At 40.6% G+C, this 16,739-nt stretch overlaps 1 protein-coding gene across 14 annotated transcripts in view; it reads right to left on the reverse strand.

Moving 5' to 3' along the window:
• SESTD1 (SEC14 and spectrin domain containing 1) overlaps positions 1–15,218 on the reverse strand; it is a 50,328-nt gene extending 35,110 nt beyond the window's left edge. The window contains exons 1-6 of one of the 14 annotated variants that reach the window (XM_040069242.2): positions 15,114–15,218; positions 12,069–12,131; positions 11,336–11,438; positions 5,232–5,294; positions 3,888–3,994; positions 3,244–3,323 (exon numbers count right to left, since the gene is read on the reverse strand). In XM_040069242.2, coding sequence (XP_039925176.1) covers positions 3,244–3,298 — 55 coding nt within the window. In that variant the 5' untranslated portion in view covers positions 3,299–3,323; positions 3,888–3,994; positions 5,232–5,294; ... (1 more) ...; positions 12,069–12,131; positions 15,114–15,218. Of the gene's footprint in view, positions 1–3,243; positions 3,324–3,838; positions 3,995–5,231; positions 5,295–11,335; positions 11,439–12,068; positions 12,132–14,801; positions 14,819–15,113 lie in introns of those variants that run through there. The other 13 variants (XM_040069243.2, XM_040069239.2, XM_040069240.2 and 10 more) reach the window with 13 other exon arrangements.
• Between the last annotated feature and the right edge of the window lie 1,521 nt (positions 15,219–16,739).

The following is a 16,739-nucleotide window of genomic DNA, read 5'->3' on the forward strand; positions in this document are numbered from 1 at the left end:
AAAGAAAAAGTAATTACAAAGTTAATGTGATGAGGTTTAAGCAGAAGAAATACTTTGCAGTTAAATGGTCTCAAAAACTTCATCATAAAAGCAATCTTTAGAGTTGCTGTGAAAACCTCAACTGACATTTCAGCTCTCGGTTGTGAAGGTTCACTCACCACACAGATATTTAAAACATCACCAGGGCATCAGAACATAGCCCACGTCTGCAGCTATCCCAAATTTTCATCTAATACTATCAATATAAACAACATAAATCAAGTGTTCCAGAAGCATTATTTTTGCATTTTTAGATTATACTATTAAAAAGCAACTCCTAGACCTTCTACACTACCAGCCTGTCAGAAATCTGATCCACTCCCAAGCTGAGAACGGACCCTGAAGCTCCAACTGGAGCTCCTAGAAAAGGAGAATCTCACAGCACACAGGCTGCCCATGGCACATACTGTAACAACTTCTAGACCTACTTACAGACAGCTGACAGGCACCTCGCAATTAAGATATACATTTCCAACCACTTTCCCTAATTTTCATCTACATTTAAAAACCTTTCTGGTAAAACTTATACAAACGGTATTAGAAACAGTAAATTTTAACATATCTATTTTATTAAGGAAAAAAATGCGCAACCACAATATACACTTAAGCACACGCAGGATTCAATTACTAAACAGTCTTCTCTATATTTTAGAAAAAACTGTACGAAGACATCTATAATCACAGGTTTATTTGGGTGAAAATGAAGCAAAGTAAATTTCTGTAACCTGAGAAAGAACATCTTTATTCTCAAACTGTTATTCACATGGCTAAAGTAATTAAATTATGCTTTTGCTTCACAAAGGTCTTCAGTAGAACTGAAGCTTCACCTAATCAGTATGAACAACTTTTTACATAATAATACCAGCTGTGCAGAAATATGAAAAGGCATAAGCACAGTAATGCTTGCAGACTCATACACATATGTTGACATAATTTGATAAGAATTCTCCCCATCCATGAGGTGCCTGCAAGATAATGAACAAACACTGTTTACACAACATATGTTAGAATCTTAATTGCAACAAGCCTTTTTTCCTTATTTCCAAAGCTGTGTAAACTCTCTAAATTTGGAGTTTTAAAGATCCACTGATACGCAGAGATTTTCCACATTTCTGCAAAGGACCTACTGCTTTCAGTGGCCCACTGCAGTAGCTGTGTTCCTCTCCCTTCCTCTCCTTTGTGAGAAAATTGTTGCTGGAAAACAGCAACACACTTTTTAATATCTGTATTTCTGAAGAATTGAAGAGTGGTGCTGTATGAAAAAGGACAAATGGACAGATGCTTCCAGCAGAAACAATCTAAAACAGCAGTGATTTACAGACTGTCCACCCTTTTGTTTCTGAATGGCAGAAAGCTTGAAAATTGGAGTGAGGAAGCAGAGAAAAAGGAAAAATGCGTGGATTTAAACAGCACTTGCTGAACTGACTAAACAAAACACAACCCAAATCCCAGAAATACAATCTCTTGACATTTTAAAACAAGACCACAATAATTATCTAAATTATTATTTCATGACAAGTCATCTTGTGTAACAACTGGCAGGTTTTTTCCCCCAGCTTGTAAACACTGCTAAGGAAAGCAACTGGGAGCATCACAGATTTTTAAAAAAAACAAAAACCACAACCAAAAAAACCCCCCAAAGTGATTGTTCAAGGCTTTTTGTTGATTTAGAAGCTTGCCTTTTCTCCTCTGCTGTGTGTAATGATTTATCAACATTAAAGCTACACCCGCCATGGATTTCCATTAGAAACCACCATTTTGCTTCCTGAGAAAGGCAGGATCAACATTACCTGTACCAATTTAACTCAAAAATAACAACAGACAAATAAACAGTGCAGGACATTTTCCTGAAATACTATTTTTCTGAGTATATATTTTTAATCATTAATGAAACTATATGGAGTAAAATTGATGTAGAGAGACATGGAACTGATTTGTGTCTGTCAGGTTACTTTACTTACCCTGAAGAACACAAAAAATCCTGCTGCATCAAACTTTACCATTCATTAAACTAAAGCACCCATTAATACTAATCAATTCCAAAATGATCAAACCTACTTAGAAATATATAGGTCCAAAATGGTTCCTAGCATTAAAAATGCCACTCAAGAAATTACTTTCCACTAAGAACGTCTGTTTTCGAAAGGGATCAGGCAGCTTTAATAGCAATTTGAAAATGCACTCTAGTTAATGAGAACATCCCCTTGCAATATAATGCTGAACAACCAACTCGCTACACATCTGCTGTTGCTGTGGAAGAATTGTCCCAGGCTTTAATGTGAGTTGAGTTTTAGGGGTTTGACTGTTTGTTTTTAAAAAGGAATTGTTAGATTTGCAATTGCTGGGGACAGTAGGTGAATTGAAAGCAAAATAAATTCATATTAACAAAAAGAGCAGGTTTCACTTCTCAGGTGACTGGAGCAGGCTAAACTAGACTGGTTCAAAACAAACTAAAATAAACTAAGCCAGAAGAATATTTATAAGAATATTTATGGCAACACTTGTCAATTTTTGAAGTTGACAAGGGTTCTGTAAGTTACCTACTTACACTGGATCAGACAAACCCCAAGAACTAACAGAGCTATCTACAACTGCAGTGAAACCAGCAAGAGAATGTCATTCACCATCTGAAGCGTTCCTCTTTTTTTTTTTTTTTTTTTTTCCCCTAGCAGAGGGGAGAGAAAAAGTTACCTTCAATGTAAGATTCAGGAAGTTTTAATAAATACAATGGTAATTACAGTCTTCCCCAAATTAACTAATTGGCAATAATCAAACTGTCGCAATGCATGGCTACTTCTGCTTCCATGTGTTTCTATGTTGGAGAAAAGATAGGTGAAAAGGAAAGAAAAATTTTCTACAGAAGATCTTGAAAATATTCACTCTGTTTTTCTAAAACCAAAAAACTAGAAAGCCCAACCAGCAAGGGCTATTATTGGATGTGTATTAAATCATCAGTCTCATATATATAGACTGAAACTTCTTAAAAGCTTTGCAGGTTGAGCTACAGGCTACAGCAAAATCAAGTTCTAAACACCAACAGCTTGGCTACTAGACAAGGGGTTCCAGAGATTCTTTTGGAACATGACAAAGCACTAACAAACAATACATTTTTGTTAAATACATCCAGCAAATACAAACAACCAACTTAAATATCCCATCCAAATTATCCAAGGTGGAATCAGTTGAGGAAAACTGAAATTGTACCTGAAAGAAATGCCAATTTTTTCTTCAGAATGGGTAATATTACTGACGCTTCCATTCTACTTCAGATACTTCTCACAGCTCTGAAACACAAGAAGTTGAAGTTGTCAAGCATGGGAAATCAGTTATAGTGTTTCACAGTGTTACAATTTTGTATTCTTCTGAAGGAAGAACAGAACACTGTAGCCAAAATCTAAAATACTGTAAAAACTTAAGAAAAAAATCATTCTAGGCAGTTATCCATACAAATATTTAATTAAAGATTTCTTCTCCCTCGTTGGTGGGGAAGAAACAGTACAAGCACAAAAAACAAAGCAGAATCTCAATCAAGGACAAGAAGATAATTTATATAAAATCCCATTTCCCAACCCTAATAAATGACAATTAATTTACAGGTAGGTTATCTGTTTGCTCATTCAGATGTAAAATAAGTGCAAATAAGATTGTGCTTTTGCACAGTCTGTCTGGTATTACCAAGAATACAATAATTACCTAATAATGTTATGCTACATTTCCGTCAGGACACTGCCATTACCCTGCCACTAGCAGGGCTTCAGTTGAAGAAAAACATCCAACAGCCTAAATAACTATGTCCTACCTATAATCTATACCTGGAAATGCTCCAGCTTCTTTTGCCTCCTCCTTACCCTCATGCAATTTTTATTGCACTGTGAACTGCAATCCACCGTGATGAGACTTTTTTGCTTCACTGACAAATGCACAGGATGCCTCAAGTGCAAGCTCCTCTTCCAGCCTACACAAAATAGGAACTGGCATCAGCTTGTAACTTGCTGAGGTCCTACTTCCACAGATCAATCCATATAATTAAAAAACCTAATTCTGCTCAGAAATACACAATTCGAGATATGTGCCAATATCCAGTCAAAATAAAAACAGATCAGAATTGAATTTCTTTCATTTTTAATTCCAGGCCTAGGGCTTCAGACTGCAAGCTGGATTTCTCCATCTGGATACTTCAGAATGCACGCACAGAGAACTTTTTTCCTGGCACGGGGGAAGTTAACTGAATGAAAACTATAAATGATTTAGGGGAAAAAAAAAAAAAAAATCCAAAGAGAAATCCAAATAGCCTGAGGTAAAAGAGTTATTCCTTTTCATGTTAAAACAATGAGCTTCATAACATAAACAAAAAAAGAACTATCATATTATTAAAAAAAGAGAAAAAAAACCCAGAACATTTCAACAGCTTTTTATCATCTTTTTCTGTTTCAATGTGTCATGTGTCACAATATTCATTCCCACCTCTTATCCCAAAATCTCCATACTGAAGCGCAAATTTTGCCAATTATATAAATTTCACACTTCACGTATTACAGAAGGAAACAAACAACTTTCAGTTGTCAGAGGAAACTGAGTCCCATAACAGCCTGCACTCTGAACAACTACTCAAAAAAGCATCCTATTAAAGCTCCCTGTATGCTTTAGACAAAGATTTGTAGTTATTTGTTGCATAAAACACAAAATTCAATAATTACTCAGGCAGATATTTTTGTCTTTCAAACCATTCTGTGTAAGCTTTTTAACTTTGGCAGTTCCTTTTATTTTCCTTTTTTCAAGATGTGGAACACATACCTGAATGATTTTTCCCCTCCTCCCCAAGTCACATTTCCAAATTATTACAAACGCCTCTTTATTATAATCAGTGAATGAAGTTCAAACCTACACACACTTCATTATCTTTGTACTTTGACACAGGAACAAAAGTCTGCATCAACTTACTGACCCCAGGGAACATGTTTCTCTGCTGTTCTGAAAAGACCTATTTATTTAATATGAAAGCATCGCTTGGCTTTCTGCCACAGCAGTGGCACTGTCCATGGATCAAAATAGTTCTTTTATTCAGTATTTCCTGGAACCAATGGAAGCATTCTGTTCAGAGTGGAGAGAGGTGAGTCAGACCAGTTAGAACAACTGCTGATAATTCCAAACACCTAGCCTTTGTTCCATAAACTCCTGGAGTTTACAATTACCTCTCTTCTGTGAGAGCTTTGATAGGTTTCATCTAGAAGAAAATTCTCACCAGAGCAGGTTATCTGAAAATACCAGAAAAAAAAAAAAAAAATCTTCACATTTAAAAAAGAGGCTCAGCATCCTTCTCTATTTTTGACATTCAAAGAATCTCAGGATGAATTAAATGAAATGTCTTTTTTTTTTAATATTGGAAAGTGAAACCATTTCAAGAAAGCTACTTTCCAATGGGAGCTACTAAAGGTATTTTGAAAGGTACACTGCTTTGTACCCTTGCAATGTGTTTAGACCCACAAAACATATATAAAGTCTTCAATTTGTTGGAGGAAGACAAAATGACAGGCTCTTAAAATTTTCCATCAAGCTTTCAATTTAGCATGAAGAAAGAATGATTTGTTGCTCAATATTCTACCACTATTTAGCTGAAAGAAACAGATTCAGTGTCTATTCATCAATAAAAAAAACCAATTTGGTTTCATTAAACACAGAAAAGCTACAGAAGAAAAACAAAACCACTAAAGAGAACAGATTTCACATGAGGAAAAGTGAAATACATCAGGAAGCTGCATTTCATCACCTCCAAATCAGAAGACGTAACTTTTATATGCTGAAATGTTACAGATATGGAACAAATAAAGAGACTAAATTTGTTTGCTGAATTTCAGAAACAATCTAGAGTGCTGTATGCCCACCTAGAATCTACTTTGCCAAAATACCATAAACCAAACCGTAGAACTTGTAGTTCTTTTATTTAACCTGTTTCCTGGACACATTCAATACATTTTGAAGAACCTCACTGAACTTGTTTAGAATGACATAGGCTTTCAGGTTATTAAATCAGTATGGCAATGTCAGCCTCCCACAATGTATTCATTCTTTTGAAGATTTCCACAAGAAGGTGGCAACACTAAACTCACATATTTGTACTTAAAACATAAATACTTGAAATGCATTCCAGTGAAACAGAAAACTCTTCCAATCACCTTGACAAGCAGAAACTAATACTATTTGTGGAGAAAATTTTCTTACATACAAACGTGAAATATGCATACATTGAGGAGAGAATGGGAAATAGCAAATACATAGTTTAAAAAAATTACAGAACAGGTAAAAATGCAAACAATATTTCAGGCTGCTCTTCAACGTGAAATCAAATCACAACTTAGTAGGCTGCATCATCTAGCATTTCTAGACTCTGGAACGAATGTAAATGACAATGTTTTACTCCACACATCTAAAATTTCGCAAGTTTTTCCAAAAACAAAACAAAACAAACAAAACAAACAAAAGCAAACAATGCCCTCAAACAAACAAAACCAACAAAACTAAAACCCAGCCAAGAATGCAAAGAAAAAGAAACCAGCCAAAAATCAAAAAAATCTCTCACACAGTAAGCACTATATGTAATTCATCAAAGTGCAAAATTTCTGATGAATGGAAATTTTTGCCAGCATTTTGTGCTACCCATATTGTCATTGAATTGTCAGTGAGCAGCTCTCCTGCAAGTAACAGGTGTTTTCTTTCTAAGCAACCCAGCAGAAACCACTTCTCCAAAACACTAACAACCAAACAAATTCAGGCTTAATGGGAATTAATATTAACATGCTTATTCATGTTTGTTAGACCTGAAACCTTTACTGCTCTCAGTACACGGTGCAAGGTTTTGAAATGGGTTAGTCTGCACATGAGCATCTATTGCAAGATACAGAGAATGAGTTCTTTCTTCATTCCTTTTGCACATAGTTCACAAGAGCATATAGCTGGTCTCTTAAGGACCACAAGTAAGGACCACAGGACTACAAGAAAGAAAAAAAGAATCTGGTTTCTATTCCCTGTTTTGCTCTGAAATATACATATGGCTTTCAGCAAGTCATTTATCCTTTTTAGTCTCCATTCAGTTCCTCCATTTAATTCTCTTTTTACAAGAGTATTGTGATGTTTAATTCATTAATGTTTTTGAAGACTTGAGAGATTAGAAGGAGCTCCACAAATCTGGCTATAAATAACCAAGGAGCAGATGGGGAGCTACGTTCAAAACTGTAGCAGCTTGCAAGTCCAGGCAGAAACAATAGCACAAATAACAATAGACATTCTGAAGTACCAAAGGAAAAAAGACTCACATCACATAGAATGAAAACACTTTTTTTAGATCAACTTTTGAACTGCAGACCTTCAAAATGAACATCTTCATTCTCTGAAGCCAGCATGCAAGCTTTTTCAGATGCTAACTTCGACCCACAAAGCATAACCCTCTTTTTCCCTGAATCAGCTTAAAACAAGTTCATCTGCTCCACACAAACAAAATCCATGTAAAAAAGACATGGAAATAGCTGAGTATCACAATTATCTATGTAGATTATTATTTCACCTTCCTTTAAAGCTACATTAAAGGATGTCATCTCTCCCACAGCAAAGCTGTACAAAGAGGGAACATAAACGAAGGTGTCTCCAGGGCTGATTCCTCAGGGTAATTTGAGAAGCACAAACTTGCCCCAGAAAGAGAAAAAAAGCTGTAAATATTTATTAGTTAATGCTGTCTTCAATTAAAAAGCACCTGGAAATTGGCTACTCAGCTGGACAGTTTCAAAATAACAATAAAACCTGACAGATGAACATCATCTTACATATGCAAATGCAGTGTTTGGTTTTTACTCTTTAAGATATTATGAGCAGCACTAATAAATATTTAACATTAGTGCCCTCAGGAGAAAAGGTAGCTCCAGATATTTAAGGAAGATCAAATCAAAGTTTTTGCTTTTTCAACTACTTTGGTACATTAAATTTTTTTACTACCTGTAAAAAGCACCCAGAAAAAGCCCACAGAAGTTTTATACTATGCCTGAAGTTGTACAGAACAAAAATATTCCTGATCTTCTGTAACCTGCTAATTCACACTCAAGAAGTCAGAAAACAAAAAAAACCACACCTGACTAATTTCATGAATATGTAAGCTTCTTTCATTTTAAAGCAAGATGCAACCAAACAATGCCATTTCCATTACACATGCACTGTTAGTACCCTAACTCGGCACCTTGCAGTGGCAGTTCAATGGAAACAGTGAAAATGTGCTCTGACTTGAGTTAAAGCTGAAGTTAACAGCGTGCTAGGCCATGATTCAAAAGCACATTGTCACAGCCACAACAAATTCAAGCTTGGAAAAATTCCAATTCCACTCCATTTTCACCGGAAGGTTCAGATCTCATCATCCAACTAAAGTTAATAATAGAATTCAGAAGAACTGTCTGTTAACTACTTCCTCTATTTAACCCATCTTCCATAGTCATTTCCCACTCTTTTTTAATCCCCCAATCTGTGAAAAGTGAAACAAAAAGACGAGCAACAAAAGGAAGCGATGAGCAATATAATGAATAGCAAACCAGCAAATGGAGAACAGGTGAGTAAGAGGTTATGCCATCTGAGAAGAAATAGACACTGTGTGTCTGAGTTCTAACTTTGATCACAGTCAACTATTCATTTCACACAAAGGCAAGGCTTGTCCTCAGACTTCAAGCCAGCGCCAGAGGGGAAAAAAAAGGAAGAGGACCAAGCACAGAAACAATGTAACCAGGATGCACAATAACACCTGCATGTGCAGCTGCGAGACACAATACCACCACCTCCGTCTTTCCACCCACCAGGGCCAGGCACAGGATCCTGTGCGGAACGAGCACGCTCCCAAAGAGCAGCACCCCGTGGGCTCATGTGCTGTGCTCAGAGAGCGAACCTGCCCAACCCAAAGGAACGCGCGCGGACATTCACAACGACGCCGCAACACGTGACAGCAAAGATGACAGCTTGCCACAGCTTCTACCCTTTCCAGCCTCAGACCAAGCCAAACACACGATCTGTGCTAAGTTATAGCAGTTTTCAGGCCTCTTTAAACTAGAATAGTAGAAAAAATAAGCCACAGGTTTTGGATGCATCTCCAGATTCCCTTCTGCTTCTTGCCATTGTCTCACATACAGTGACAGACACCATTTACCTTACAGCAGAACCCCACAGCTTGCCCACCACTCTACCTCATACCCTCCTTCGTTTACAAAAGGCCAAACCAGTGCAGAAATTGCAGTAAAATCTCATGTCACTTAACGCTATCAAGTGACCGCAGAGTACATAAAATGATGCAAGTTGAGAGGCTGCCTCCTCTTCCACCACTTTTTACACAGCAATACGTCAATTGAAATGCTATGCTCAAAGCATAGCCAAGACATTTTCTCTTCCTCATCACTCTGCACACACTCATTAAAAGAAAATTCTCCTTTTTAGGTCTTCAAATTTTCCTTAGTCAGAAGTCACATGGAAAGAGAACAGAATCATATGGATTGCAAATTCTACCACAGAAATAATTTGTGAGGTTAGGGGCAAGAAAAATAACTTACAGATAGTAAAATAAAATTACATAGTCCTCTCCTAGGTCCCTCTTCTTAAAAAAAAAAAAACAAAAAATCCAAACAAACAAAACAAACAAACAAAACCCCACAAAAAAACCCCCAAACCAAAACAAACAAGAAAACTAACAAAAATACCCCCAACATACAAATCACATGATCACAAGTGCTTGGAAATATAAATACCTTATCACCAGCTCTTTAAGGAACCCTCCAAAACCAGTTTGTGAGAAAAGATTAGAAAGCTCCTATGCATTCAGTACTTCATGAAATGAACGAGGACAGTAGAATGAGACTGGACAATGCAGCCAAGTCAAAAGACAAATTCAAAAGACAAACAACTGCACTGATGAGTTCAACTGCTGGCAGTGCGGAACAAATGAAAACCACTTTCCTCTGGGGTGCAAGATTAGAACTTCTTGTTCTTTTTGCAACATTTATATAAGAAAACAATCTACCATTTCATGACAATACACATATTTGGCATTGGTTACAAGTGCATGTGGCTCAGGGCCTCAGGATTCAATTCCCAGCTCAGTATAGTGACACTCAACTGAGTGAAAGCAAAAAGAAATGCTCCTCTATACCAAAAGCTATCTTGTGCAGCAGACACAAAAGCAGTCATCCTTTTGAAGTGCAGAAAACTGACCAAAACAAGATGAAAATGAAGAAGGGGCTAATAAAGTCTATTTACAAATCCCTAAAACCCTGGGTTTGCTACCTGACCAAAAAGTTACCAGTTCAAGAGTAAGACTTTGTGTGGATCTTGAAACACCCTGAACAATTTCCTCTGAATAAAGAAAAAAAAAAAAATTATTACTGTTGTGTGTTCCTCTGTCCTCACTGCACAACACACAAAGTATCCATGATAAGGGCAATAATAAAAATTCCTTCAATCAGAAATAAATAACTTGAAAATTTTCCTAATATTAACCAAACATGAAAGTACAAGAGATTGAAATATTTTAGATCTGGTAGATAAATACTCTGTGCATATATTTCAGAAATCCATTAATTCACTGGTCTACAAAGTAAAATAATTATGTCTTTAAATAAGTTGTCTTTAAATTAGCAGATGCAGGAGAAATAAATCTTAACTTTCAAGGATGCCTTCAGATTTTTTACTCAGATTAAAAATTCTGAACATTTCAACTGCAAATCACAAATTAAATCAGTCACAGCAACCACCTGCAGTAATCACAGCGCCTCTCCCTCCCCTCTTACCCCCTCAAAATAAAGCATGTAGCCTTCCACTACCAAAATATAAATCAATAAATAAACGATCACAAGCTCCAGAGAACATAAAATCAAGCTCTCTAAGCTGCTCCCTGGAGCATCCTGCATAGATGCAACTCTCATACATTTTCCAGTTACACTATTTTCCAGGGTCAAGCGAGAATGTAAAATGAAAGAATTAGCAAACAGAACACCAGTAGAGAGAAAAGAGACAACCTGCACTGAGGTCTCAAATTCAGCCATAGATATCATTTAATGACCAAAACATCAGGCTAACATCAAACACATTTATCTTATTCTTCAAACACATTTTTGGCCTTGCTTGGTCTGGTCAACACTTATCCTTCATAATACCTCCCTAAGAACACATCTCAAATACCACTCTGCCAACGCCATAGGAATTTATCTTAGCTCTGAATTCTCATATACCTACTGCATCTATCTCCCTTGAATTGTTGTTTCTGCAAAGCCCTGAGTCATACCTTCATCTCCTCTTAACTACTGTAATTTCCTTCTTAATGGGTTCTTTATATCCCAGCATTCCAAACTTCAGCTTGTCCAAAATGCAGCAGTTCATCTTCTCACCTGGAAACAGGAAAACAACACTCCAAATTGATTTTTACTTGCTTCCTTGTTGAGTTTACTATCCGCTGTAAGGATATCCTCACTTCAAAAAATCTCTCACTCTTATTTAGTCTAAAGAGCAAAAAGCTTTGCCAACACATTTTCCTACTTGCTCAATCCCAAGTCTCTGATTTATCTTCCAGCACAAGCTTATCAACACCATCAGAGCAGCAACAATTACCTATTAAAACTTCTTTCCTTACTCTCACCCACTACCACAGAACCCTCTTAAAAATAAAATTCACTTATCTCCACTCCTATTTTTAAACACCCTCTCACACATCTGCAGCCACTCCTCCCCTTGTGAGACACAGTAACAAAAGCTGCATGGCCGAACAACGTAATTTAGCTTTAACATCAGTTTTGTTTATGTTATAGGGCCTTTTAAAGACATTTTAGAAGGCACAAAATGAAAACAAAGTAAAGCAGTTAAAGAAGGTGTGAATTAAAGCCTAAGTAAGTTTCTACATAACCAACTGCAAAGATGTTGTTCTATGCAGTATATTCATCAGTATCAAAGCTTCATAAGAACCAAATATAATGCGTGAAAATGATAAAGATTTATTTTTGGAAGAGACCTATCTTACTTACCATTGGTACTGGAATGCAAAACTGTCTGCTAGGGTTACAAGTTTGAGCTCCAGATCCCGGGTTCTGTAAATTTAAATGAAAAAGTATTTGACCATATTTTTTTATATTGCTACTCCATCTAAAACTTTTATTTCCTTGGAGGTTGAAAGCAAGAGTTTCTTACAGAACTACATGATCGGGGAGTCAACATTTCCATTGTGTATTCACAAATACTAGTAAGCTAGGCATTTGAGTTTAGTGGGACAGCAGGAATCTGCACTTTCTACCAAAACATATGGTAGACATCAACATTGTTTATAGTTAGCAGGCAATGCTCCTGAGGCAGCACCGGAAGCAGCGGGAAAGTAACAAGAACCAGAATCCCTGTAGTATGCTTTCAGTCAGAGGTAACCTACACGGAGTTTTAGGCTAAAGTGAAAATACAACAGTGTTAGTAGATTTTTTTTTGAAGAGGAAGCAGGTACTCCTACAAAGGTACTCACTGCTATAAAATTTAAAAAGGCAAAATATAACTCCAATAAGAAAATAGAAATAGTCCCTCTTTGTATTAGAAGATATGGAACTAACATATAAGCACCAAACACTAAACCTCAGCAAATGTAAGGCTTGCATGAAACCCTGTAACTTGATCAAATTCCACCCATGAAACAAAACTCAACAACAAATCCCCAAAAGTTCAAATTAGTGTATACTGTGTAAAAGGCAAAGTCAAGATGACAAACACACTTCACTGGTTTTACAGTAATTCTGACAGACCAGCCATTACAGTAATCTAACTCACAGTAAATTTTAAATTAAAAACACCCCTCTATTAATGGAAGCTTTCTAGTACGCCTCAAAAAGATGGGAGAGAAGGCAAGAGGACACACCTATAGATTGGGAACAAAAACACAAACAGCAAGTACTTGAGACAGCTTAAGTACAGACACACTGGAAATCCTGCAACATCATTTCCCAGGTAGGCTCTGCCCACTTTACCAGAAGCTGCCTATTGAAGTCATTCTGTATCTCCCCACCCATCATCACTGGGGAATAAAGGTGGTCCTCTTTATAATCTATTCCTATAGATTTTTGACAGTTAGATAGCACTGTATTAAAGTTCTTACAGAAATTCCTCTGGTTTCCCTTCCTACTACCACTCTCAAACAACAGCCAACTGAAACTGACCTGAACTTCACCTGACTCCTTTAGCTTGTTGACAGAAAGTGACAAAACTATGTGAATTTCTCCTGTTTACATAAGCTTTACTGAGAATTTCGAATCCATAGGCAATTTAGAAATACAGCCTACAACTTGATGAGACATTAGACCAGTTTTTCTTACCCTAAATATCCTTATAAGAAATTTTAAAATACATCTATTTCCTTCATTGTAATTACATTGTAATTACTCTTAGGTTTGGTGGAAGATTTTCACAAAATCACGGGATTATTAAGATTGGAAGGGACCTCTGGAGATCATCTATTTGAATGGTTCTAATGGAACCCCATTTGGACACATTCCTGTGTAACTGCTGGTGGTGACCCGGCCTAGGCAGGGGCTTTGGATGTCTGCAGAGAGGAAGACTCCACAATCTCCCTGAGCAGCATGTTCCAGTGCTCTGCCTCGTTACTTTTCTCCTGAAAGAGCAAGGCATGACCAGCATCTCACCAAGCCATAGGCCTCTGAGCAAGCTTCAGTTCTATTCTGTAGCCCACCTTCCCCCTTTTCTCTCCTAAGTTTCTGCTTGGTGCAGACAATGACATTATGACAATAAATGCTCGCGTTCAGATAAAGGAGAACCCTTATTAGCACAGTAATTAAAAACAATCAGTAATCCTATAATGCAGTAACGGTATTCATTATTTACCATACACTGAATCTTAGCAGGCAATGTCACAGAACGGAAGAAAGGGGGAAAAACTCAGTACTTCCTCATCACAGTGAATTTTAATGCAGGAACAAAGTCAAGATCCAATTGTGAGGACACTGCAGACACTGCAATACTAAAAATGGAGAGGACCAATATTTCCTTTGGGATGCAGGAAGATGAGAGAGCAACAGACAAAAGCATCTATTAACACATACCCATATAAACTTCATCAATTTTGCTCATTAAAAAACTTACAAAAAGTCAAAAAATAAAGAACCACTCTGCCCTAATTGTTTCTACTCTTGATTGCATACACTCGCTTATATTTTTTAACAAAAACAGTGCTTTAGAGCATCGCCTTCGTACAACTGCCTGGCTATAAAGCTCTTTTAGGGGGTAGCGAGGGACAGTACAATTATGGGGCAGAAGGCAAAACTGCTGGACAACAGACCTGTCAAAAATCAAAGAAAGGGTAACCACAGCTATGAGCAACCACGTCTCCAGCAGTGAATCAGCTTCCCGACCAGGCTGCGCTTCCAGAAACCCGGGAGCGCCCGACGCCGCGGCAGTGACACGGCCGTGACTCGTCCCCAGCCCGCCGCCGGGCTGACCGGCGGCCACGCACCGCCAAAATCCCCGCCGGGAGCCCGGCGAGGCGGGGAGCCGACCCCCGTGCCCGGCGGGCTCCCCTTGCCCGAACCCCTCTCCTTCCCTGCCGGGCCTGCCGAGACACCCGCGGCGGGGCCCGCCGGGAGGGGCGGCCGCCCTCCCGCGCCCGCACAAAGGCAAAGGCTCCGCCGGCGGCGGCCACTCGGGAGCCCCCCTGGGAAGCCCCTCCGCCGCCACCGCGTCTGCAGCGGCGGCACGAACAATGCCCGAACCTGTTGCGCGGGCTCCCCCGGGCCGCGCCGACCCGCCGTGCCCCCGGCGAGCGAGCGGCCGGCGGCACCCACCGGAGGGCGGAGAGCGCGCCGAGGGGCGAGCTCGCAGCCGGGGCTGCTCTCTCTGCAGCACGGCCCCGCCGCCGCCGCCCCGGGAGAGCCGGAGCCGCCGCCGCCGCACGGCAGAGCGGAGCGGAGCGCCCCGCGGCGCCGCCGCCGCCCGGGAACAAAGCGCGGCCAGGCCGCGGGGCCTGCGCCGCCCTCCGCGGGGCCGGGGCCGGGGCAGAGCCGCTCCGGAGCGCGGGGACTTACCCGATGCGGCGCTGCGGGTGCCCGGGCTGGGAGGACGCGGGGCGGAGCCTGGACCCGCGCGCTCCGGCCGGGCTGCGGCGGCGAACCCCGGCCGCCTCGCACCGCCTCGCTCGGCCGGCAGCGGCCCCTGGGGACGGGGGCGGCTCCGAGCCCTCCTCCGTCGGCAAGGAGACGGCGAGCGCCGGCCGCCGGCGGACCCGCCCCCGCTCCGCTGCCCTCGCTCCGCGCCGCCCCCGCCCGCGGGCGCGGAGCCGCCCGCCCGCCCCTCGCGGAGCCGCCGCGGCCGCTCGGCCCGCCCCGCCCCGCCGGGAGACAATGCGGCCGTGCCGAGCGCTGCGCCCGCAGGCCGCGGCACCGCCCGGCCCCGGCCCCCGCAGCGACGGAGGGTCGTGATGAATGCCCGGCGTGGGACAGGCGGGACTCTGTCCGGCTGCGGAGTTTGCAGCACCGGCAGCCGCGTTGCGATACCAGTACTGTCGCTGTGCTCTATGGGGAGACGCGCTGTGCGTGCTGAATGCGCGCCCAGCGGCTCCCAGGTGAACGCTGGGAGTGCCTCGGGCAGGTGTCGGCTGCCCCCGGGGCTCTTCGTCACCACCGTTTCAGCCCTCGTAGTATCGCAGAATATCCTGAGTTGGAAGGGATCCGCGAGGATCATTTAGTCCAATTCAGCACTGACGTGTATTTTGTTTCCTCCGATGGCTGATAATAACCCATTGTCTGTCTTAGCTCCTGTATAAGCACCCTAAAACTCTGTCATGCCGAGATTAAAATAATAGAAGCAAAAATGCAGAAAGAAATGCTGTGAAGAGAGCTGGCTGGGACACTTGCCTTGCACTCAGCCTAACCACTCTAGGACAGGTTGCAGTCTTAAGTCTCCTAGCTGAATACATCATTAGGTGACCTAATGGCTCCTTAAAAAATTGGCTTCTGCAAACTCTTTCTTAATTATAATTTTGCTCCTGATTTTTCCAGAGCAGTTGAATGTAATTTACTGAATCTCATTCTGAGTATGAAAACTGTCTCACAGAGGCCGCAACTGCTTCGTTTCTTCCCTCAAAGCAAGAGTTTGCAGAACCGCCCATGTCCACCGCCTTTCCTGGTTGCTGTCCAGTCAACATCTGCTGCAGCCATCGCCCTCACCGTCACCATCGGGGCACGCCCGTGGTACTGACCTCATCCCTGGCCTCTGCGAACTCAGAAAGCTGTCCCTCTCTCAGCAACACCACCCACTGGACATGCTAGAGCTAAAGAAAGGTATTGTCATTCAGATTTCCAAATGAGGCACGTCAGCCAAGGCCTGCCAGCAGCCTTGAGAACATACTGCCTCTGTTGGGCCTTTCTTTCCTGGAAGAATACTTAAAACAGCAGCAGCAAAGAAAGAGGAAGAGCAAAATTACTTCCTTCACAACCTGTAGAGATAAACAGAGATAAATGATCTGCTTCCCACCAAAAGTAATTGCGGAAGAGAACCAAATTATTTGGTTTTTACCTTATTAAAAGAGGAAAACTTTAGCAATATTTTAAGTGTGTTCACTAATGATTTAAGAATGTGACAGATAGAACTTTTAGAACACTCTTTTACATTTATGCTTATGGCATACTTGTGGGTGAAAGGTAAGATAATAG

This window comes from Hirundo rustica, chromosome 7 (assembly GCF_015227805.2).
Source record: "Hirundo rustica isolate bHirRus1 chromosome 7, bHirRus1.pri.v3, whole genome shotgun sequence".
NCBI classification, from domain to species: Eukaryota; Metazoa; Chordata; class Aves; order Passeriformes; family Hirundinidae; genus Hirundo; species Hirundo rustica.